Raw genomic sequence first — 24,429 nt, 5'->3', positions numbered from 1 at the left:
AGTGAGCAGAGGCTTGGCCTAGTGAGGGAAGGGCAGGAGTCCCCCCATTTCCTGAGCACTCAGTGCACACCCTATGCAGTGCTTCAAGTTCTGTGGCTGCAGGAGCTGTGGGCCTTGTTCTGTGTTGGATCCTCGGTGTTTGGTGTACTCTCTGGGGCTGTGTGAGCTCAGTAAATATCTGCTGAATGAATGAAGAAAATGCTTTGGCTCTGGAAATTCTCCACTATCTGAGAGATAGGTTTATTTCCCCCATTTCATGGATGAGGAAGTAGGCCTGGAGGCATTAATTAACTTGTCAGTTTCCTACGCATAGTAAATGGCAAATGGAGAATTCTAACTTAGATCTGTCTCACTTCAAAGGTCACACTGTTGATCACTACAATGTATTAGTTTGGGTGGTCAAAATGAGACCCACAATAATTTGTTATTTGTGTGTGTATGTGTGTGTGTGTGTGTGTGTGTGTGTGATTTCAAAACTCTGCTCAAGCACTGACAGCTCTTGCTGAATCCAGCAGAGGGTTCTGCTGCATAGTCGGTCACCAACGAGGTGAGATTCTGTGGAAGATCCATAATGCACAGAGACGGGAAAGTGGAAAGCGTACCCAATTGCTAGAATCTGAAGCAACTGCTCTGAGAGTGTTAGGAGAGGTACAAAGAAGCACTGCAAACTCAGGTGAGTAGGACTGAAACTAGAAGAAAAGGTCGGATGTTGGAAAGGACAGCAGGAGACAGTTGTGGGACTTGGAAAGGCGTGAGGATATGGCAGAGGCCCCAGTGAGTGTCCCTGGGCCTCTGTCTGATGCAGATTAATACCCACAAAAAGTGGGACAATCCAGATTCTCAAGGTTTCCAGGAATTTCCATGAAAGGCCAAGGGGATGGGGAGGCACGTGATAAATTTATAAGATTCTTTTTTTAAAGCTCTCACAATTCATAAAGGGAGCTACACTTAACTTTGAACTCAAGAAAATAAACCACAAGAGAGAAATGAAATGTTCTCTTTCAGACTTGCACACCTACCCCTGTGGAGCGTGCACCCTATAAGGGAGAAGTCGCCACACTGAAATCCAGAGTGACAAAAGAAGATGCCACAGCAGGGACCAGGAAACAGGCCCACCCCTGAAGTATGTGCCGTCGGTAAGGGACTGTAGGCAAGAAAAGTCTTCCTGCATGACAGCATATGAAATTAGCATCTCTCCTCATAAGGGTTGAAGAGATCAAGGTCAGAGGCTTCACAGTGATCCAAGACTCAAGGACAATTGAGCCAAGGGAAGATTGATCAAAGCAGAACATTTAGATAAGCCTTCCAGATTGTAGAAGGCCTTGGGCTTGCTAGAGAGTCATTCTTTAAGATGTTAGGAAACATTCAATACAGCCTTGGAGAATCAACTATGAGCAAGTTGCACTAAGGAGGCTGATAACATACAGAGGGAACTACTTAAGACAGGGAGTATAATTTCATGGTCAAAATTTACAAATGAATTAGGACCTTATCTGGAGAAATGAATCTTCATATTGTAAATACAACAGTGTTCTAAAATTTAGAATAAATGAAAAATGAATAAAATGTTGCTTTAGGAGATATAATCCTTCAGAAAAATTCTTTGATAGTATCTGATTATTTCACAGTTAGTTTTGGGAATAATATTACAGATACAGTCATTTTTGCAGAAGTATTTGAGCACTTCATCAGTTTTCTCTGTCTTTTGACATGCAGATCTTTCTTTTCTGAAGTGCCTCGTATCATCATCCTTGTCAATTTTCTTTCTTCAGTTGTCTTCTGGTCCTGCTCTCTCAGATCCTCATTTGACAACAGCTTTGCTGTAATTTTAGCATCTCCCTAATATCACTTCCACTGACTTCATGAAATCTACATGTTTTGCCAGTTTTGCAATTTTGCTAGGCTCTTAATTTTTTTTTTAACGGTGATATCTTTTCAGACAGTTCAACACGTGGCCATCTGCACAAGACTTAACCCCAGAGGTTGACCTAATGGACCTGGTTAGACATTTGTGTTAATGAGAGGCACAGTTTGACAACGGTTTGGTTTTCTACATATTCAGGCACTGCACCTTTTCACATTTGGACAACCTCTTATTCCCTGCATAAATCCTGTTCCTGCAGGGATTTGGATAATGAGGGCTTGAATGGCAAAGCCCTCTGTGCTACATGCCATGTTCTTTCATTATTGAATGTTGTGTCTTTAACAGGACTATCTAGCCCAAAGTCTCAACATTTTTGTCATTTTCAGACTACCAGAATTATTCTTCTAATCTAGGATGATTTTGTTAAAAATTCAGGGAAAGATTAGCAAGAGAAAGGAATGCGATTCAATGCTATAACATGCTATTAATGACATTTATAGGAGCAGGATTAGTGTTTACTTTGATTATAGCATTTCTTGGGGGTTAGGTTTGAATTCTGCATCTCTTTGTGAGGGAGAATGTTACAGTGAGTTCCTTTCATTCTCTTCAAAGGTAAAATCAGAGGAAAGGAGGCTGCCATTCCCTTCACAGCCAAACATTGTCAACCCATGGAGAAGCAGGCCTTATTCAACTCCCTAGGATCCTTTAGAAAAAAATCACCACTATAGGCTTCTTTGATTTTCTTTCAGAAGCAATTGCTGTCTTTCTCACTGTGTCTTTGTTGCTGCATAAGATTGAAGGTATAAATTTATATTATTGTGATGGAAAGGCTGTGTGGAAATTCATTGATGATACTTTAAAATGTCATCTTTGCTTGTACTAGATTTCTTACTTAGAATTTTTAAAAAGCATTTTCTTGTTTAAATAATTTCTTTTTTTAAAAAAATGGTTACATTAGTTTTAAAATAGCTCTGTGATTTTACTTTTTATTGTAATTAAAAAACATTGAGATCTTCATTTTATACCTTATTATCTGATTTATTTGTATCTCCTTCTAACTAGTGGGATTGGGATTCTAGGAGGTTGGTTTTCATTTGAGAGCATGAGTTCCTGGCCACGTCTCTTCAGCAACTTTTGGAAATCTGGTCTTGGAAAACCCACCTAATCAAATTAGATGCTCAAGTTTAAAATAAGTCCAAGGCAAATTATCCAATCACAATGATGAATGCGAGATTTGAGGGAATTAAATGGAAACAGCATGGCTGAAAGAGGCTGCCTTAATACCTTCCTTCCCCTACACTTCCTAGTCTATGGTATGATCCTTCCGTGTGTGCAGAGAAACTAAGCTTCGATTTCTTCTCCTAGATAACTAGGTCAAGAGGGATTTTTAAAAGATGGAATAAAATTGGGGTGATTATGCTCTCCTTGCAGGTGCATCTGCCCCCAGCATACTCACTTAGGAGTATATTTGCACATTTAACAAAGAAATTCAGTTTACCCAATTGTGATTTGAGCACAAAGAGAAAGGATGGTGAGCTGCATCTGAAGAAAATCCTTCTGGTTCAATCAAACTACAGCTCTTTTTTCTCAGGTTAAGAGATACTTTAAAATATTTATTTCTCTCCTCTGCTTTGGTTGACAATGGAAAGTCTACAATAAGACTACTGAATCCTGTCGAAAGAAATATTTAAATTGCTTTCTTACCCAGAAGTCAATTCCCACTCATCCTTTGGTATTTAGCTGTAATAGCACCCCACTAAGAGTCTTACCCAGATCTGACATGCTCCTCCGTAGGAGGCCCAGCATACACCCATCACCGTGCCTTATCTCGTTGCCTTATAATACCTGTTCTACTTGTCTGTCTCCTCTAGGAAACTGAAAGCTTCTTCAGGACAGGGCCTGTCTGGTTCACTATTATTTCACCAGCATCTAGCAGAGTACCATGCAATTGATGGGTATTCAATGGATATTTATTAATATTCAGATAAGGGAGGAAGTGAAGGAGTTCCTGTTCAGTTCTCAAATTCATAAAGTTAGTGAGAACTCTCAACAAAATAGGGACAAACTTTGTAGAACATTTTAGTGTAAGGCTGCTTTAAATGGAGAGCACAGGTCATTATCTATTTGATAGATCTGTTCGGGAGAATAAAATAGCTATAGGATTCTGCATCAATAAAGACATTTGAAATGAATGTGGAAATCCCTTTGTTGCTTTTATTAGATTTTGTCGCAATATTTTTATGGAAAGATAGGTCTAAATAATAATATAAAGCAACAGAAAAACATGATTCAAGCTATTAATATTTAATACCATAGTTTTCAAGGCTGCCTCACTATACAGTGAAAGATTTGTCACTAAACAATTGCATTTTTAAGGTCTGCAGAAAGAATAGGTGGAATGAGTAACATTCTTTTTCCATATTCCCCTTCCATTGCCTCCCTCCTCCCCTAGGTACTGTGATGGATTGGGAGGGAACCATGTATTCACGGTGGGCCCTAAACTTCGCTCCTCTATTTACTAACGACGAGGCCTTCAGAAATTTTTAAAACTAAAATATGAGATTATTGAAATATACAAAAAGCATCAAAATTAACATGACCACATCTCTGAACCTATCACCCAGTGTGGAAAATAAAACTTTACCAATACAGTTGAAGTCCCCTGTGTTTCTCTCCCTCTGATTGGCCCCTTCCTTCCCCAAGGTAGCCAGTGTCCTGATCTGCTGTTTTATTCCAGTGTCCATCATTTATATATTTTTCTTTTTTTTGGAGACAGAGTCGCCCTGTCACCCGGGCTTGAGTGCAGTGACTCCATCTCAGCTCTCTGCAACTTCTGCCTCCTAGGTTCAAGTGACTCTTGTGCCTCAGCCTCCTGAGTAGCTGAGATTATAGGCTTCCCCCACCACACCCAGCTAATTTTTGTATTTTTAGTAGAGATGGGATTTCACCATGTTGGCCAGGCTGGTCTCAAACTCCTGACCTCAAGTGATCCGCCTGCCATGGCCTCCCAAAGTGCTGGGATTACAGGCATGAGCCACTGCGCCCAGCCTATACCTTTGCTATGTATATACATATTTCTTTTTTTTTAAATTATACTTTAAGTTTTAGGGTACATGTGCACAACATGCAGGTTTGTTACATATGTATACATGTGCCACGTTGGTGTGCTGCACCCATTAACTCATCATTTAACATTAGGTTTATCTCCTAATGCTACCCCTCCCCCCATTGTTTTGTATGTCAGGGGTCTCCAACCCTTGGGCCATGAACTGGTGCACAGCAGGAGGTGAGCAGCAGACGAGCATTACTGCCTGAGCTACACCTCCCTCAAATCAGCGGCAGCATTAGATTCTCATAGTGTGAACCGTATTGTGAACTGTGCATGCAAGGGATCTAGGTTATGTGCTCCTTATGAGAATCTAATGCCTGAGGATCTGAAGTGGGATAGTTTTATCCAGAAACCATCCCTCCCAACCCCCAGTCTGTAGAAAAATTGTCTTCCATGAAACCAGTCCCTGGTGCCAAAAAGGTTGGGGACTGCTGTTGTATGTGGTTAAATCTTATAGAAGCACAACATAGTATGTATTGTCTTGATTCCTGCTTTTTTGTAGTCAACATGTTTGGGAGTTGTTTTCATAGGCCTAGCTCTGGTTATTTACTTTATTGCTATGTAGGATTCCATGGTAATAGCCATACCACAATCTATGTTGGCATTCTCTTGTTTAATAAACATTTAGATTGTTTCCATTCTTTTGCTATCACAAACAACACTGTCATAGGCATTTCTGTACCGGTTTCCACGTGGCACGTGTGACAGCTCCTCCAGGGCACATGCCTTCAGCACAGGGGAGTGGGACTGGTGAATCCTAAGGTGGGCCCTTTCTCGCCTCACTTAAATACTGGCAAATTGTCCTCCAAAGTGGTGAGTTATGCCCTCATTAAGAGAGTGTACGAGTTTCTGTTGCTCCACATTCTCATCAATAGCAGATATTGTCCAATTTACTAATTTTGCCATTCTGATCCATGCAAAAGGGATCTTATTGAAGTTTGAATTTGCATTTCCTGAGCACTAATGAGGCTGAGCTCCTTTTCATTGTGTAGATAATTGATTTTTCTAAGCCTCCATTTTTTCATTTATAAGAGGAGAATGATAAGGGTGTCAGCCCAATACACAAGGACACCATGAGGATTACGAAGCCCAGACTGTGTGGTCAACAAGTGCTAGCTATGATTACTGTGTTAACAGCCATGCAGTGAGTTAATAAATGATACGCTACCAAGAGACTGCCAAAGTTGACTGTTCTTCTCTTTCTATGGGGAAATTCACCATGCTTTGTAGTTCCAACTCCTTTGACAGCTGCAAAAGCATGGAAGCCAAGAATGGGAAGGATGAGTGAGCCCAGGCACAGGGTGAGGGCGTCAGGCGGGCCTGGAGAGGGTCAGTGGGCCTGGGTCCCAGGCACTAGCATTGTGAGCTGTCTGAGAAGGAGTACAGACTGAAATAGGGGAGTGGGTAGAGCCTCACTCTCAAGTGACCCGCGCAGGTGCAGCAGGTCCCAATGTCAGCATGCAGGCCAACTACAGCAGGCCCTTTTCTCTCCGTTCTCTCTCTACATGATGCAGCATCCTGTAGCGGAATGATCAAGAGCTTGTTAGAGGCTTTCAAGTCACAAGAGCTGGATTTGAACCAGTTGAGCAAGATAGGTAAACTTCCTGAGCCTCAGTTTCTCTATTGAAAAAGTAGGAGTAATTAATCATACCTCTCTTTCACGGGATGGTTGAAAGGACACATTGGGATGGCACATGCAAAGCCCCAGCTCTCCCTCAGTGGTAGACAGATTCAACCTTGTCTCTTTCTCTTGCCCCATCACGACTGCCACTCTTTTCGTTCCCATCTGTCCAATACAGAGCCCCCTGAAGGCAAATATTTAATTAGGTTAATTTTTGACAAATGAACTTTCTCCCTTTACTTCGTTTTGGAGAATATCTGTGCACGAGTTAAAATTTAAAAAAAAAAAAAACACAGAGCGTCCATCATTTATTAAACACCAACTGTTTATAAAACACAGAAGCAAACCCCTTAGTTTGGCTGCCACTGCTCCTCAAATGCCTTGCACAGGGAGTGGCACAAAGAAGTGCTCAGTAAATCCTTGATGAGGGAATGAATTAACCTTGGGAACAGAAGATGATAGAGGAGGAGGAGAGGAATAATTCATGAATAAAAAGTAACACTATGACAAATCATTATTTGTGTCCAGGGCTCAGGACTCCATTTGTCTTAAGAGCCATCCTAGTGTGAATGGTGATTGTAAAAGTATAAATGGCACTGGGGAGTGGCCTTCTGAGACTCTGTGGGCTTAGGTGAGCTTGCATAACCAGCTGCAGTAGTGAGAAAGCATTCAGGGCTTTTTCAAGCAGTGGTTCTTTTTTTGTTGTTGTTGTTTTTGCCTTATAATAGGATGCAGTCTTCACAAGAACATAGGACCTTGGCTTTTTCTTTAACAAAACCTATAAATGTGCTCAATAGAGTCTTAATGAAAATATTTATTAGGCCCTTATTAGGTGCCCAGACTTGTGCTAAGGTCTGTATAGATACCATCATTTAATTGTCTCTGCAGCCCTATGAGGGCAATGTTATTATTTTATTAATATTATTAATAAATTATTATTTATTATTTTATTACTATTATTAACAAATTATTTTTATTATTTTATATTATTGTTATTATTTAACAGATGAGAAAATGAAGGCTGAGAGAGGTTAAGTAATTGCCCAGAGGCACTCAGCAGGTCAGTGGGTGGCCCAGGACATGAATTTTGGTCCATTTGACTTCACATCACCCCTCTAATGTATCTCTTAATCAAGATTTTGGAAATAACTCACTCCTGAATGATGTACATCATTAGAGCTCGGGAGAAAAAAGAATCTGAACATCATTAGAACTCAGGAGAAAATATCAGGAGCTCACAATTATTAAGGGCTCCACCTAATGAGCCCCAAACACTCTGCAAACATTAGTTCACGTGATCCTTCCAACAACAACATGAGGCAAGCACTGAGATTATCCTCACTTTATATATGGTGAAACTGAGGCACAGAAAGGTCCATTAACTGTAAGTTTTCAGGCTACACAGGATGACATGGAAAGGAGTTTCCAAGGTATATTAAGCCATTTCAGTAAACACAGTTTCCAAGCCAATATCAGTGAAAGTATATCATCTCATCTCTACAGTCTTGCTAAAAACTTTCTCCAATTACTAATACATAAAAAGCCAAAGCATAAGAAATGATTTTCTGAAATCAGTGGCAGTTATCATGGAATCAGACTTGATTCCTTATGAGAAATCTAGCATTCAGGTACGGACGTCTCTCTTGGAGCAGCCTGAGGTTGGTTGTTTTGTTTTCTTTTAAACATCTTATTCAAGAGAATTGAATCCAAATTTGATGTTTTTCCCTCTTGAACCCAAAGACAAGAGCACAGGTGGGAAATGGAGGCTGGCGAGCGGTGGGTGGGAGAGACCCATGGTGCCAAGGGCCTCTGAGTGGGCTGCTTCTCCAGGTGGGCGTCGCTCTGCTGCTGAGAAAGTGCCACAGACCAGTGGGGGCCTGGTCACGCCGGCCCTCCAGTCATCCAGAAACTGAACTTGAAGCAGAGTCAATGAGGACACACTGTTCCTGGGCTATCCCATACCCATCAGCGCCTCTGCCAGGGGCACTTCCCATGATGCAGAGTGGGCTTGACTCCAGGAACCCGGCATTAGTCCCGGCTCTGCACCATTTGCCTGTGGGGCTCGTGCAAGTTACAGCTCCGCTCTGAGCTTCCCTGTCTTCACCTCCATGGGAGGAGGTGTGGCTGGTGGTGTAGGGAAGGATACGGAGCACAAAATCTAGAATCAAACTGACTGGGTTCAAAACTTCCCTCTGACACTGGCCACTTGTGTAACTTAGGCAAATTACTTACATTTGCTTAGCCTCACGGGTCTCATCTGTAAAATGGGGGAATAATAATACCTACTCCCTGGGTTTGGGAGAGAATTAACTAAGACATAAGCGATCAACATTGCCCTGAGCACAAAGTGAGCCCTCAATCAATGACAGCTACTATTATTTCTTTGAGCTTGACTGCCTTATTGCTCTACATCAAAGCAGGACAAAACTATCTGATGTCATCTTAGAAACTTCTAGTCTCCTCTGAGTCACAGCTGATGGCTACTGCTGCTCAATAGTACAATTACAAAACTAAAACTGAAAGACAAACCCTTCAGCCAACAGCGATATTGTCCTCCTGTTTACTTTTGTGGGTTTCCTGATTGATATGGTTTGGCTGTGTCCCCACCAAATCTCATCTTGGATTGTAGTTCCCATAATCCCCACGTGTGGTGGGAGGTAACTGAATCATGGGGGAAGTTACCCTCATGCTGTTCTTATGACAGTGAGTGAGTTCTCACGAAATCTCATGGTCTTATAAGGGGCTTTCCCCCCTTTTGCTCAGCACTTCTCCTTGCTGTCACCATGTGAAAAAGTACGTGTTTGTTTCTCCCTCCACCACGATTGTTAAGTCTTCTGAGGCCTCCCCAGCCCTGCAGAACTGTGAATCAATTAAACGTCTTTCCTTTATAAATTACCCAGTCTCAGGTATGTCTTTATTAGCAGCATGAGAACAGACTAATACACTGACTTAAAGAGTGATTTCTGGCTGGGCACAGTGGCTCACGCCTGTAATTCCAGCACTTTGAGAGGCTGAGGCAGGTGAATCACTTGAGGCCAGGAGTTTGAGACCAGCCTGGCCAACGTGGCAAAACCCCATCTCTACTAAAAATACAAAAATTAGCTGGATGTTGTGCTGAGAGCCTGTAATCCCAGCTACTTAGGAGGCTGAGGTGGGAGGATCACTTGAACCTGGTTGGGGGGCAGAAGTTGCAGTGAGCCACGATCACACCACTGCACTCCAGCCTGGGCAGCAAAGCGAAACTCCGTCTCGAAAAAAAAAAGAGTGATTTCTTACTTTAATCATTGAGGTGCACCGAAGCACAATCTTGTTCCTCAGGTAATTTACGAAACCGCTTGAGAAATAGACCTTGCTGTTTTCTTTTCCAGTTTTCTCATGAGCCTATTAAATGATAAGACTTTCTGTCTCCCCAAATATATTATTTGAGTTAATTACTGGTGAATGAGATGTCAACAATCATTGGAATAAAACACTGCTGCTACAAACTCTTCTAAAGTTATAAATGTCTTGGAACTTTGTTTTCACAAAAACCAAACTTAAACTGAAAGTGTTTATTTCTCAAAACTAATATTATAATAGACAGAAAGAGAGAGTTTTTTGCTGGATGAAGTCTTCATTATATCCAAACATAGTTCAGACTTAAATTTTATTCAGATGAGAAATAAGAACATGATAGAAATTTAGGGATAGAAAGGCCATTTAGTTTCATATCACAGATGAGGAAAGGGAGGCTCAGAGGATATATGACACTGAGCTCCCCTCCTCGCTCCCCTATTCACTGCTAGCTCTTGCCCTTAGACAACTAATATTTATTGAGTATATATTATGTGCCAAGTTTTGGCACCAGTGATAAAATTGTGAATTTAAAAAAAAAACAAAAAACATTGTGTCTGCTCTCCTGGGAAAAACAGACACTGATCACAGGCCAGCCTAAATATATAACTGTACTGCTACAAAGAAGGGGGATACAGTGAAACAAGAACCGGAAAGAAGATTTGGTGATTTGGGGAGTGGTCAGGGAGGGCTTCCCTGAGGAAGTGATATAAGAGCTGAGACCTGATGAATGAGTAGGAGATAACCAGGCAAAGGAGGGAAGGAAAGTCTTCCTGCAGAAAGCCATGTGTGCAGCTGGGGCTGGGGAGGGTGAGGACCTAGAAGGGTGAGTAAGAAATGAAGGCTAAAGTATGGGGTTGGGGTAGTAGGAGAAAATGAAAGAGAAAGATGAGAGAGAGAGAGAGAGATTAAGACTGAGAAAGAGAGAGACTGAGAAAGCCTGAGAAAGACAGAGATGATCCTAGAGGAACCAGGACAGTTTTTCTTCATCCTAAGAGCAATAGGAAGCCTTTGAAGGGTCTTAGGCAGAGTTCTGATCTGATCAGAACAGCATTCCGTAAGGATCACTGGAGCTATAGCACAAAGGATGAATTGGAGAGGACCAGAATGGAGACCTACAGGCCAGAAAGGAGGCCGTTGCAGGTGTCTAAGCCAGAGATGGTGATAATTTGCACAAGGGTGGTGGTAGTGGTGGTGGTAGAGATGAAAAGTGGGACATTTTAGCAATATTTCATTGGTTAAATTGACCAAAAAAAAAACTGTAAAAGGCTGGGTCAGCAAGAAAAGGGAACCAAAGATGACTCCTCTTTTTCTGGCTTTTGAAACTGGATAGATGTTACTGCCATTCCCAAAGAAAACAAGACCAGATTCGGGAGACAGATCAGAGGCTGGATTTTGGACACATTATATTTGAGATGCCTGTGAGATATCCAAGCAGAGAGATCAAATAAGGTGTTGAACACAGAGAGGAGAAAGCTGAGTCCAAGATTAAATTTGTGAGTCTTCTCCAAATAGAGAGAATATGCTTCCATTTCCTTTACCTATAAGCTGGAATCATCATAGTATCCACCTCAAGATTAAATAAGATAGTGTAAAGAATTCACCCAGCACAGCAGCAGCACACAGAAGGTGCTCATAGAAATCAACTCTCATTATTTCTATGAGGCAGCTTATTTCCTGAAGTCACAGTTAGTAAGTCACCTGAAAATAGCAGCCCTATAGATAACCATAAGATTCAACACCTCAAGTGGGGAAAACTTTTAATTTATTAAGTAATGAGATATGAAAGCTAATTCTTCTTGACTGGAAACTGCAGTTTCTGAGCAGGGGTACCTAATTCTGCAGATGTGATTAACGTAAAAGTTCCCAGTTTACCAGGCCCTTAATATAATCCCATGAATTTTGCCACTGAATGTGCTCCAGTTTTGTAATCTAGAAATACAACACCGAGCAATGAAGTGAAGATGATGTGAGACGGCACTTCTTCCAATCTTTCTGAAATGAGGCAGGTACAAATAACTAAATACAATTTAAAATGTCAAGCAGTGTCAAGTTCTGGCACTGTGTCTCTTCTCTGAGATGCACCTGCACCTTTGAGTACTGTGCACGTCATTCATTCAATTGCTCAGCAAATGTTTGCTGACTCTTTCATTCTTCCTGGTTATGTGCGAGGCTCCCAGAATGTAAATCACCCCTTTGTGCATGAGCAGGGCTTGACAGTTTATTCTATTTAACTTTCTCCTATGGTCCCTTCAAACTTATTCTGTGCATTCATTCTTTCCCCTCTCCCCTGCCCTCTCTCTTTCGCTCAGGTTAAATCTTGGCCAGATCCCACAGCTCTGATGATCATGCTTAGGTGGCAAGATAATATTCTGGCATTTAAAAATCAATTTCAGTCTAATGACCACAAAACGACAGTCCAATCTAGGATAATAATTGAAACTCTTGAACCTGTGAGTACCCCAGTTACGTCAGTTCAATCCTCTCACCAACCACCCCATTTGCTTCTCTCAACTCCACTACCTTCTCCCCACTCACCTGGTTGACCAGAAGCAAATGGTCAGAGATTGCTAACCCTCCAGTCAATCACACAGCCCCACCCTGTGTGATCTGGAGCAAGCCACTGAAACCCTGTGGCTCCATGTCATTATCTCTAAAATGCTGATATTTTGTCTACCTCACTGGATTCTCATGAGGCTTAAATGAAAGTATTTTGAACAGCATCTGACACTTGATAAGCACTCAGTACCTGTTAACAATGACTATTCCTAGTGCCTTCCTCTCTTCTGCCTACAAGTATGCTTTGTAATAAATCAATGGCACTACCTTTTGTTCCCTGTTTCTATGCCTACTCCAAGCCCCAAAGCAATTCTTGACTGTGTCACAGTCCTTCCTCAGCTTCTATGGGACATGGTACATATTCTGAGGACCAGTGGCCACTGATATTCTGCAAGAGACTGGAGTTCTAATATCCCATAGCACTGTTACCGTCAGAGTCCTTGCCTTGAGAGAGCCTCTTAAAGGGTTGGGTTTGAGCAAACAAAGTCAACAGTTACACACTCCTGTAATTGCCCCTACCACATGCCAGTCTCTCCAGCTGGGCTATGAATTCAACCAGGCAGAGACTATGTCTTACTCATCATTGCATCCCAGTGCCTGAGGTGATGCCAGACAAAGAATAGGCACAGCAGTGGAAGTCAGTTGGGTGCTTCCTCAATCAGTGTAACAGAACTGCCATGTGACCCAGCAATTCCAGTCCTAGGGACATTCCCAAAAGAACTGAAAACAGGCATTGAAACAAAAATCCATACACGAATGTTCATAGCAGATTATTCATAATAGCTAAAATGGAGAGACAACAAAAAATGTCCATCAACTGTCGGCTAGATAAACAAAATGTGGTATATCCATGTAGTGAAATATTATTCAGCTATTAAATAAGGAATGAAGTACTGATGCGTGCTACAACATGGAAGAGCCTTGGAAACATTACATTAAGTAAAAGAAGCCAGACACAAAAGGCCACATACATGAGTTCATTTACATGAAATATCCAAAACAGGCAAATATGTGGAGACAGAAAGCAGATTAGTGTTTCCAGGGGCCGCAGCAAGGGAGAAACGGGGAGTGACTGCTCAATGGGTACAGGATTTCTTTTGGGGGTGACAAATATTCTGAAATTAGAGAGTAGCGAAGGTTGTACAACACAGTGAATGTACTAAAAGCCACTGAAATGTACATTCTAAAACTACCGTGGTTACAATAGTAAATTTTATATGTATTTTACCACAATTGTTAAAAAACTAGAAAAAGGAAGTAGGCTTCACATAACCATTTTAAAATAAATTGGTGAATATAAGTGAGGCATTTGGGAGTTTAGGTTGTTGAAAAGTTTAAAGGAAAGTTGGAGAGAGGGGAGTTGAAAGGCAAATGTCTCCGAATGGCAGTAAAAGGTTTAAGGAGCCCACCTGCGATGCCCCTCAGTCTTCTTCCCAGAGGTAAAGAAACAAGTCCTTCCAGATGATCAGGGAGGGTCTGTGAAAAAGTCACATTCGAAATCAGCAGTCCTCTACTGTGAGAACCAGAACTGTATTAGGAAACCGCTTTGTTTCCCTAAGTTCTATAACTGAGCATTTCCCTGATCAAAGCAATTTCTTAATTCAAGGAGAACCTGTGGGTCACCTCTCTGCCTGGCAAGGCACCCTGCGTGCTCCATCCTTACTGCTTCTGAGGTCATCTACTTCCATCCTCTGCCCACTCTCCAAGAATCAAACTCTGTGGGAAGCGACCTCCAAAAGGCGACGTTGTTTACGGTCATGAGATGTGACCACAGTGTTAGATCTGCCTTGAACGGGCTCCTGAGAACAGCGTCCAAGGGACTCTCTCTACGCCCGTCTCTGCTTCCTTTCTAAGCTGGGTGGCCTTGGGAAGTCACTCAAACTCTCTAAGCTTCCATTCCTTTAACTGGAGGTGGTAGCATTCACGGAGTCTTCCTCACAAGGTTATTGTGAGGCACAGATCGCTTTGAAAACTATCAAATGCCAGAAAGAGGTAAGAGAGTCCCTGTTTTACAGCGTTTGGGAGTCCAACAAGCAGCGTTTAGCGGCTGGGAGGCCAGGGCCGAAGGACCTCTGCGCTCCGGACCGCAGGTTCCTCGCTGGAAAACAGGAGCGTCGTCAGAAGTGTGTGGGCGAGGAGAGGATGAGACTGCAAGCAACGCGACCCGCGCAGAGCGGGACGGGGCGCCAGCTGGTAAATGACGGCGACTGCAGGGGCTCCAGTGCGCGCCATGAGTCAGCGCAGGCCCTGGGAAGGGGCTGCAGGAGTGCAAGCCTCACCCACCCTGAGCGCGCTCCGGTCCTGTTCCTTACCCAGCGAGGTTCCGGCTTGGCCTGTCTCCGACTCATCTGTCCCAGGGGCGGCCCCGCGAGACCCCCGGAGGCGGCTCCCGGCCTCTCCCCTCCCCTCGGCGCTGCAGACGGGCCCCCTGGGAGTTGTTTACTCTCCCCGCCACCGCCTCCCCAAGTTCTGTTTCCTTTTCTTAAGTGGTTTACAATCCTCTGAGTCGCTTCACACTTTGGGGCCAATTTCACTGTAAATAATTCTCTTGTCTTGGGATTTCTTGTTGCAAGAAGGCTTGCTTTCTCCTTCCCAATAGAACAAGCACGCCCGCACCAATCAATATGTACCGCCCTGCACTGGTCTGCGGAGAGGGGGCGAAGTTTCCAGAACATTGAGATGTGGACACAGCCCTCGGGGCGCTTATAATAAAAACGTGCCAGGGAGACGCTTCTCGGAGTGCAGGCAGGAGTGCTAGGCAGGCAGGACTGGGATTTCAAGGGAGCTCCTGAGATAGAGCCTCCCAAGATTTTCTCGTTGTTTCGTTTGTAGGCAAAAAGGAAAAAATGGAGCATCCTGCATCTTAGCTGGAGGGCCTTAGACAATGTGGTTATGCCACTGGGTCTAACAGGAAATGGGAAAAAGCAGGCATGAGTTGGTGTTTCTGTTTATTTAAATTCTTTGGAGGATGCTGGCTTCATACCAAGCAGGAAGAAGTCTTAGAACAAGAGTGGAGCATAGTGTGGGCACAGACTCAGTGCCACAAAAGGCAGAGCCTCAAGTGCCACATGACACGTGACAGGGACAAGGCGCCCACTTAGAACGAGAAGACAGGTTTCATCACTTCTCAGCATGTGACCTGGACAAAGTCACTTAACTTCTCTGAACCTCACTTCTTGATCAGTGAACTGGAGGTGATAATACCTGCCTTGCTTACTTTACTGCATTGTTAAAAGGACCATAAGAGAGGAAGTTGGTGAACAATAAAGTAATCCAAGTGCAGTGTGATCACAATAGGAACATCTAGCTCAGTGTCCGTTGCTCTGGAAGGAAAGTTGGTTTGTAGTGAAAGATGCAGCATGAGCGAGATTATAAAGGCAACAGGAGGTTTTAAAATAGATTGGTGAGATCGCAGTAATAACAGAAGGCCACTGTTGAGGAGAGGGTGCTAAGGAATGAAGAAAATAATGAGGACCTGAACAGGAAGTTTATCCCTGGCGACTTAACAGGAGGAGGTGTTGCCGGGTCCCACGGGAGGAAGCTGGAGGTTATGTTCACTGATGTGCAGAGGAATGGGGTTAGGATAACAGCTTTGATGTGAGCATTTTCCATGAGTCACTATCCCATCCATATTGAAGGTCACATGCAAAAGCCAGAGCCAGGAGCAGGATGCCAAAGTCAAGGCTAGGACTGAGCATGAGAACCGATAGGGAAGACACACAGGGTTGGGAAGACCAAGATGGTGAAATGGACATTCCAGGCAAGTTCTGAGAAAGCCCAGCAGGAGGCGTCAGAGGAGGTCGGGGAGCACAGAGGAGGCTGATCACAGGTGCTGCAACTGCCATGGGGATGAGGTGGAGGCCAAGAAAATCAGTTCTGAAGGAGCTGGAATCCTGGGCACAGTGGTCAGGGTGCCCCTCAACCAGGAAGGAGACCTGGCAGGCCCCCTGGAACAGGACCAGAGCTTCAGGGCAAAAGGAGGCCCAGTTCCCAGGAGTGAGCCAGTGGCTGTGTTTACGTCTTGCTCTTCCAGAGAGCAACCAGCGACAGCGAGCTACTGTGCCTCCTTAGTCCCTAGCCCTACACCTATGCCTGGCACACAAAAGGCATTCAGTCAGTGTTCTTTGGAGTAAAGCAACATATGAATGACAAATGAATATGGTCAGATTGAAAATGCCCAAGAAGCCCTGAATTGTATTCCCCTTTTTGGTGGCTTTGGAAGCCGTTGGCTTTCTTTCTGGTGGCAGACAGCTAATGGGCAGGCTGTCTTATTGTCCCTCCTGAGGACTCCTGGCCGTCTAGCATGTTCCTGGTCCCCCTCCCATCTCTGTATATGGTGTCCGCCCGCAGGATGGTCGTGTCTCACTTGGAGGCTCGTTTCCCTGGCAACTCACTTCTACATTATGCTGTTCTCAATTGGCCTCTAGTTCCCAGGCACTGCTGTACTTTATTCAAATTTCTAACCATGGCAATCCCCAGCCGTATTTACATCTAGTCTTGATACAGAATCTCTTAAATTAAGGGAACATTGTCTTCTCAGAAATTAACTTTGAAAATGCATTTAAACGCATTTTAAACTAGAAATATAAAATTTCTTCACAACTTCCTTGCCAAGAAACAATTCTTGTCAGCCATTTTCATTGACTCTTTTCAAAACTGTTTTCTTCTCACATATTGAAAGCCAGCCCTCAAAAGAGTCTCTAGGAGAAGCATTTGGTTCCAAAAATAATGTCTGGTTCTCAAACTTTCACCCACCTCAGTAGACCCTGTCCACTCCTGGTCACTGCCATCATCAGGCTGCTGGTAGTCTCACCGTCAAGACTGAAGAAGACCTGAACATCATCGCAAGCAAATATAGGAATAACAGTCACAGTAAACACTTAATTTTGTTTTACCTTGCCATTTCTATTAGACTGGTCTATTTGTGTTTTCCAAGCTAACATGGTTTGCACCCCTTTAATGAGTGAGAATGGATCTTGCTGAGCCATTCTCTATTCATGTAGTGTATTTTTTTTTTAACCATGGTCTCTTCTTCAACTGTAAACTTGTAAGACTTTGTTTTGTTTTTGCTTTTTGAGACAGGATCTTGCTCTGTCTCCCAGCCTAGGGTGCAGGGGCACAATATCAGTTCAATGCAGCCTCAACCTGCAGGGCTCAAGTGATCCTCCCATCTGAGCCTCCTGAGTAGCTAGGACTACAGGCGTGTGCCACCACACCTGGAAAATTTTGTTACGTCTTGTTTTAGTTTTTGTAAAGATGAGGTTTCACTATGTCGCCCAGGTTGGTCTTGAACTCCTGAACTCAAGCAATCCTCTCGTCTTGGCCTCTGTAAGTGTTGGGATTGCAGGTGTGAGCCACCACCCCCAGGCTAAAACTTGTAAGACTTTTAAGAAATACTCTGGTGGGGCCCACTAATACTGGTTGAGGATCACCTCACCTTTTCTTTTCAAGGTGAATTTTCACCTCTTCTAGGAGAACTGTCTGCCACACATACACTACTCACAGCCGGTGTGGATAGAGATTCCCTCGGTGCAGCAGCTGATCCTATTCCTCACCTAAGGTCCTTAACCATCATTCTCTGCCTTCCCATAAAACACCGTATTGATTCCCACATTTGGTATCTCTCGATATACGGCCTCTGGTGGCTCAGTTCAATGTATTGCTGAGGTCTTCTGTTTAGGTCCTGAACATCACCTGGGCGCTCTCGGCCAGCGTGGGTTCCAGGTGGACGGGGGCTCTGCAGGCCCTGCTGTGCTTGATCAGGGGATGAGCTTCCTCTGGGCTGCTGGAGTGCCTGGGTTGGGTGCCGCAAAATCCCGCCAGGAGTGCCACTGAGAGGTGAAGCTGCTGGGCTTCTGGGTCTGGTGGGGACTTGGAGAACTTTTCTGTCTAGCTAAAGGATTGTAAATGCACCAATCAGCACTCTGTGTCTAGCTAGAGGTTTGTAAGCACACCAATCAGCACTCTGTCAAAACAGACTAATCAGCTCTCTGTAAAACAGACCAATCAGCTCTCTGTAAAATGGACCAATCGGCTCTCTATAAAATGGACCAATCAGTAGGATGTGGGTGGGCGCCAAATAAGGGAATAAAAGCAGGCCACGCGAGCCTGCCTACGCAGCTCTGTTGGGTCTTCTTCTATTCTGTGCAAGTTTTGGATTTTAGCTCTTTGCAATAAATCTTGCTGCTGCTAATTCGTTGGGTCCGTGCTGCTTTTATGAGCACTAGCACTCACCGCAAAGGTCTGCAGTTTCACTCCTGAAGTCAGCGAGACTGTGAACCCACCAGAAGAAAGAAACTCAGCGAGACTATGAACCCACCAGAAGGAAGAAACTCCGGACACATCTGAACATCTGAAGGAAAAAACTGCGGACACAGCATCTTTAAGAACTGTAACAGTCACCGCGAGGGTCCGCGGCTTCTTTCTTGAAGTCAGTGAGACGAAGAACCCATCAATTCCGGACACACCAGTACCTATGAGTATAATCTTACTTGGAAATGAGTTTTTTGCAGATGTAATAAAATTAAAATGAGGTCATACTGGATGATGGACTGTAATCCAATAACTGTTCTTGTAAGAAGCGAGAACATTGGACACAGAAAGAAGGCAGTCATGTGAAGACAGAAGCAGAAATTGGTTTATGCTGCCATAAACCGGGGAATGCTGGGGAGTGCGAGCAACCACAGGAGGCAGAAAAGACAACGGAAGATTTCTTCACTAGAGAATTTAGAGGGAGCATGATACTGCTGACACCTTGAATCGGCTTGAATACATTCACCAGCTGAAAAACTAGATAAAGGGGAGAGGTTTAAATTCTCCGGAATCTTCCTGCCTTCAAGGTTCAGCCCTACGAAAGATAACTAGGAATTTGTATTTTGGGCGATAACACTTTCTCTACTTTTAAGAGACAGAAACTTTTTCCACTTTTGTGAGAAGAAAAAAAGTACAAGAGAGTTTTTCTTTTCCTGGCATTTGGTAACATTGTTGTCCATAATGCATTAGAGACTTATATTTGAGATAGTGTCTAAATACTTATAGCTCCTCATGGGGTATGAATGTTTGATTTCTTAATGAGGGACCACTTGAGAGCACCTCCCCTCATGCCCAGCTTGTGACTTAAAGATGACCATTAACCTACAAAGGCAGCAGGCAATTTGGGGATTGGCTGTGATAAGCAATGGGGATTGTAAATGTTGCATGTAAATTCTCTTCCAGGGAAAAGCTCTGAACCAAGTGCTTTTAAATTAGTTTTTGTTTCGTTTCTGGGCCAAAGCTGAGGGGCTGTGGAGAAGCTGGAGTAGAGATGTAAGCAAATGTAGTGATTTGATAAGGAAATGACGGTGACAGCCAACATTGTGGGGTGGGGAGGAGGGTTAAGGGATGCTGCAGCAACAGAACTGGTTGGGTGTTACACAGCAAGAGAGTTACGAATAAAGCGAACTTCTAAGCTGAGAAAATCAGGAAAATATTCGGGTCACTCATTGTGGTGTGGAATTTGAGATCAGGAAGGGCAAGGAAGGGGAGATGAGGATGAAGCTCTGTCAGACTCACTGGCTGATAGAGCTCTCAAGATCATTGTCTCTAATTGCCCATTTTAAAGATGAGGAAACTGTGTCCCACAAAGGTGAAACTAACTCATTCAAAGTTCCATAGTTAGCAAAGGGCAGAGCGAAACCCAGAACCCAGGACTTACCATCATCCCATACTCTTTGTAAATTAGAAATCAAGAACTGGAAAAAGTGGGAGGGTTTATCTAGATTTTGTAGAACTTCATGTTATAGCTGGTAACACACGACTTCCTCATAGGAGAGGGTGTGGGGCAGAGATCACAAACTGAAAGCTTATGGTTTGACCTCCACTCTGTTTTTTAAATTAACATTCTAATTTATTTGTAACATTTCAAGATTAGGCAAGTTTCTGTACCAATCTGGATTTTTGCATGCTCTGGGAAAAGCCAGTCGAGCTGTCAGAGATTTAGTAAGAGACGCCCTCCTTTCAAGAAGGGGCGTCGTCTAGTTTACCCTCATCCACCTTGTTGGCTTCATGTTGTCTACCTGAACTCTCTAGTCCCTAGTTTGCAGTCCCTGGGAGGGCAAAAGGAAAGCAGAAGCTCTGAGCCCAAGACTGACACTTGGGATTGTTAATGGCAGGGGGTGAAGTGAAGTGACCAAAGGAGCCCAGAACAAGAAGAGCCTGAGCCCCGAGGTCACAGAAGCAAAAGGTCTTGTCCAGGAATTCAGGGACAGGGTTTTCATCTATTTTTAGATAAATTAGCAGGATGTGGGAACCAAAAAAGTGGTCAATTCTCCAATACCGCACAATGGTGATGACTTACGCAAAACATCCTCTTTCCTATTTTTAACTAGATCACAGAAGCTGCGTCAGAGAACTTTGCTGCTGACTAATCCTGTTGAGGCATCTTCCTCTGAATTGCATAAATGTCATATACATAGGCTAAAGAACATTTGAGAAAAAGAAAAATTGTAAAGACTACTGCATACGGGGCATTCTTATAAATAGTGTTCTGAGTGGGATCGGGGTGTTCTGGGCCACAGCTTTCTGGAAGTTGTCTAGGATTTCATGGTTGAAGAATGCAGACAGAGAAATCATTCATTTTGTAAGCTGAATTAACGATCCCGTGATTTTTTGCACTCTAAAGAACAGTGAGGACTGTTTAGAATTATGCTGATTTTTCAGGAAAACAATTTTCTAGTTGTATAGATATCCCTGCACAGCAATAGGCTTTTTATTGGAGAAGGGAATCAGGAATGACAACAGAGGTTTCTCAATGCTTTATAGATAACTTGTGGACAAGTTAGCCTCTTTGTGCCTCAGTTTTCACATCTACAAAACAGCAATAGCAGCAGATCGTCTCTCAGGGTTTGGGTGAGGATTAAATGAAATAATTCACTAAAAACAGTGTCTGGCATCTAGTAAGGGCTTACTAATAACTATTATGATATTTTCTATGAATAACTGAATTGAGTCAGAGAGAAGTGCTTTGGCTAAGCTACTTGGTAGCAGTACCAGAATTAGAGACCAGTTCCTCCAATTTTTAATTCAGTATCCTTTCTTTCATCACATGTGTTTTTAAACAACTTATTATATATTTTCTAGTACATATTAACATTTCCTCTTGCAAGACATAGCACACTTACTGTTTCAGTACAAACACACTTCCACAATGGTTTCCTTTGGAAAAACAATTTTGATTGATTTCTTTTACTCCGTAATATATCACATTTAGAGTGAGAGTACTGCTCGCTTAGAAAAAAGCAAGACTTTCAATTTTCAGGTCTTCAGCCACTGACATGGGAATCTGACTTTAAGCCATATGAAATTACACATGACATTTAGAATTGAATAACCATACTGATTGCTTCTTTGTGTCTGTGGAGAAAATAACATTTATTTTGACCAAATGTTATCTTTTCTCTTTTTCATCAAATAAATCATACTTAGGAGTGGAGCACTTCTGTTTTTCTTTATGATTCATTGATCAACCGTGAAAGAACAAACACATCAAATGCTGAAACTTGGGTTACAGTCCATTGGTGATTCTCTCCAGGACACTGCGGTCTCCCAAAGAATCATAGGCTTAAAGAGATGGCAGAGATTTCAGAGATTCTTTAGCTAAACCCCTTGATCTTTATAGATGAGAAAATTGAGCTCAGAGAGGTGACATGACTTGCAAAGTCATCCAGCTAGTTGGTGGCAAAGAGGGATTTCAAACCTTGTTTTTTCTGACTTTCAGTCCCCATTGCATCATGTCCTGCACCAACTCATGTCCTGCACCAACTCATGTCCTGCACCAACTCATGTATTTCTAAAAAGCCTTTCTGTATTATCAGGTGTTGGCAAAGAGCCACAGGCCATGTCCAGCTTGCCACTTGTTTGTGCAAATAAAGTTTTATTGGAACACATCCATGTTCATTTGTCTACTTATTGTCTATGGTTGTTTTCTCGCTACAGTGGCAGAATTGAGTAGTTGCATCAGAGTCGCTCTAACGTCTGGCCCTTCACAGAAAAAGTTCGCCAACCCTTGTTGTATATCAAGCTTGACTGAAATTCTCTTTTTTTTTTTTTTTTTTTTTTTACTCTTTTTGTATCAGACCCTATTGTCAAAAGTTGAAGAAAGTGCAGTTGGGTAGAGAATTATGGGAAAGAAGAAAGAGGAAGAAAAGAACTAACATTGCTAACATTTATTTATCTGAGACAGGATAATAGAGGCTTTATATATGTCATCTCATTAAGTTCTCAAAAAGATGCTGGAGACTGATATTTTCAGCCCCATTCTGTAAATAAGAAAACAGGCTCAGAGAGGTGAGAGTTAAGTTGCTAGGTTTATGTCACTAACAATTAGCAGAATGAGGATTTGAATCCAGCCTTCTCCATTTGAAGATTCTGTAATTCTTTCAATTATGTCATGTGGTTGTTGTAGTCAAGGTTACCTTTCATTTTCTTAAAAAAGTGCTATACTATCCTCCAAATTGAAATAGTTTAATTAAAAAATAAGATTTGGTACCAAATAATATTTAAAAAGCAAGTAACTATAGGTTAACATTATATAATTCATGGTGTTGCCATGGGTTATGTTTTTGTTTGGGTGCTTGTTTATACAAGTAAGTGAGTTGGACTGCAGATGATGAGAACAACACATTTCTTGACAAGAAATTTGCATTTTGCATTATTGGAGAAACTTAATGGCTCAGCAACAGGTAGAATCAAAGTCCTGTATGTATGTTCACACAGATAATTACATAGATAACATGTAATGTGTTTTTATTTAATCAGCAATCCCCCCTCTCCAAGGCTTGCCACAATTCTCTAAACCAGTGGTTAACAAACAGACCTAATCAGCTGCATCACCCATGAAGTTCCTTAGGGTGCAGATTTCCAGGACCTTCCCTCCACCTACCTAAGTCAGTATATCTGAGTTTAGGTTTGGGCGTCTGTAATTTTATTTTATTGTTTAACCTCTGGAGATGGTTCTGATGATCAGCCAGCTTTGGGAACCATTACCCTAGAGAACGAGTGAACAGGCAAGGCCTGCGTCTTTGTCTCAGTCTTTCCTGGTCCTCCTCTAAGTCCTGTAAACCTGTCCACCACCTGAGCCCTACGCTTTGGTCAGTGTGCGTGCTCTTCTCTGTCTTTGTCAAATGAGGCTGAGTGCAGGGGTAGGGGCACTTCCTTCATCACAATGTATTTTCTCAGCATCCAGGAAAGTGATGCAAACACCTTCTGCCTTAATTGCAGTGAATGTGGCTTGTTATGCTTTTATCTCTGTCATTGCCTTTTCTGCTTTCTATTTGCATTTCACAGAGTGCTCCAATGACAAATTCAATTCTGATTTCTTCTGCTCCCTGAGTACAAAAGTAAAGTTCATGGACACTCAGAATTGAGATCATAAAAGGTCATACATTTTCCCCACTACCCAGTTACTCACCTCCTTTTCTTTCCTGCTTTTAACAATGTCACTGCAATCACGTTGGATTGAAACCAAAAGGGGTTTTGAGCTGGGAAAACTTGGAAAAGCCTCAGCCACCTGTTAATTTAAAATTTTCCTCCCCTCTGTGTGGGGGTTATATTAGCCTAATATAATACAGGCTTTTAAATATAGACGTATTTATAAAACACATTTTCAAAACATATTAAGGAGATGGCAGAGATTTCAGAGATTCTTTAGCTAAATTCAACCCACACTCATTTTTTCAGCCAGTTCCTCTCTTCCATACTATAATCTCACCAATTGACTTCAGTAGTCTTTACTACTTTTTGGGAATCACTATTATTGAGTTTGGCTGAGAAAGCTAGTTCTTACTTTCTTGGGGTGAGATATGTGTACTTCTTTCTCTTAAGTAAATTAAGACAAAAATATGTGACATGTGAGGACTTCAACATATCCCATATTATAATTATGATTGATTAGGTCCCAACAGACAA

At 42.6% G+C, this 24,429-nt stretch overlaps 1 protein-coding gene across 6 annotated transcripts in view; it reads left to right on the top strand.

Annotated features, from left to right (window-relative positions):
- DPYS (dihydropyrimidinase) overlaps window positions 1-2,881 on the top strand; it is an 87,605-nt gene extending 84,724 nt beyond the window's left edge. For 2 of the 6 annotated variants that reach the window (XM_003311890.7, XM_016959763.4), the window contains 2 exons: window positions 1,006-1,136; window positions 2,477-2,881. In XM_003311890.7, the coding sequence (XP_003311938.5) occupies window positions 1,006-1,122 (117 nt within the window). In that variant the 3' untranslated portion in view covers window positions 1,123-1,136; window positions 2,477-2,881. Of the gene's footprint in view, window positions 1-487; window positions 674-1,005; window positions 1,137-2,476 lie in introns of those variants that run through there. The other 4 variants (XR_010159644.1, XR_010159643.1, XM_016959760.4 and 1 more) reach the window with 4 other exon arrangements.
- Window positions 2,882-24,429: the final 21,548 nt, after the last annotated feature.

This window comes from Pan troglodytes, chromosome 7, assembly GCF_028858775.2.
Source record: "Pan troglodytes isolate AG18354 chromosome 7, NHGRI_mPanTro3-v2.0_pri, whole genome shotgun sequence".
Classification (NCBI taxonomy): domain Eukaryota; kingdom Metazoa; phylum Chordata; class Mammalia; order Primates; family Hominidae; genus Pan; species Pan troglodytes.
The sequence above is the reverse complement of the archived record's forward strand: the minus strand, read 5'-3'. Positions and strand labels throughout refer to the sequence as shown.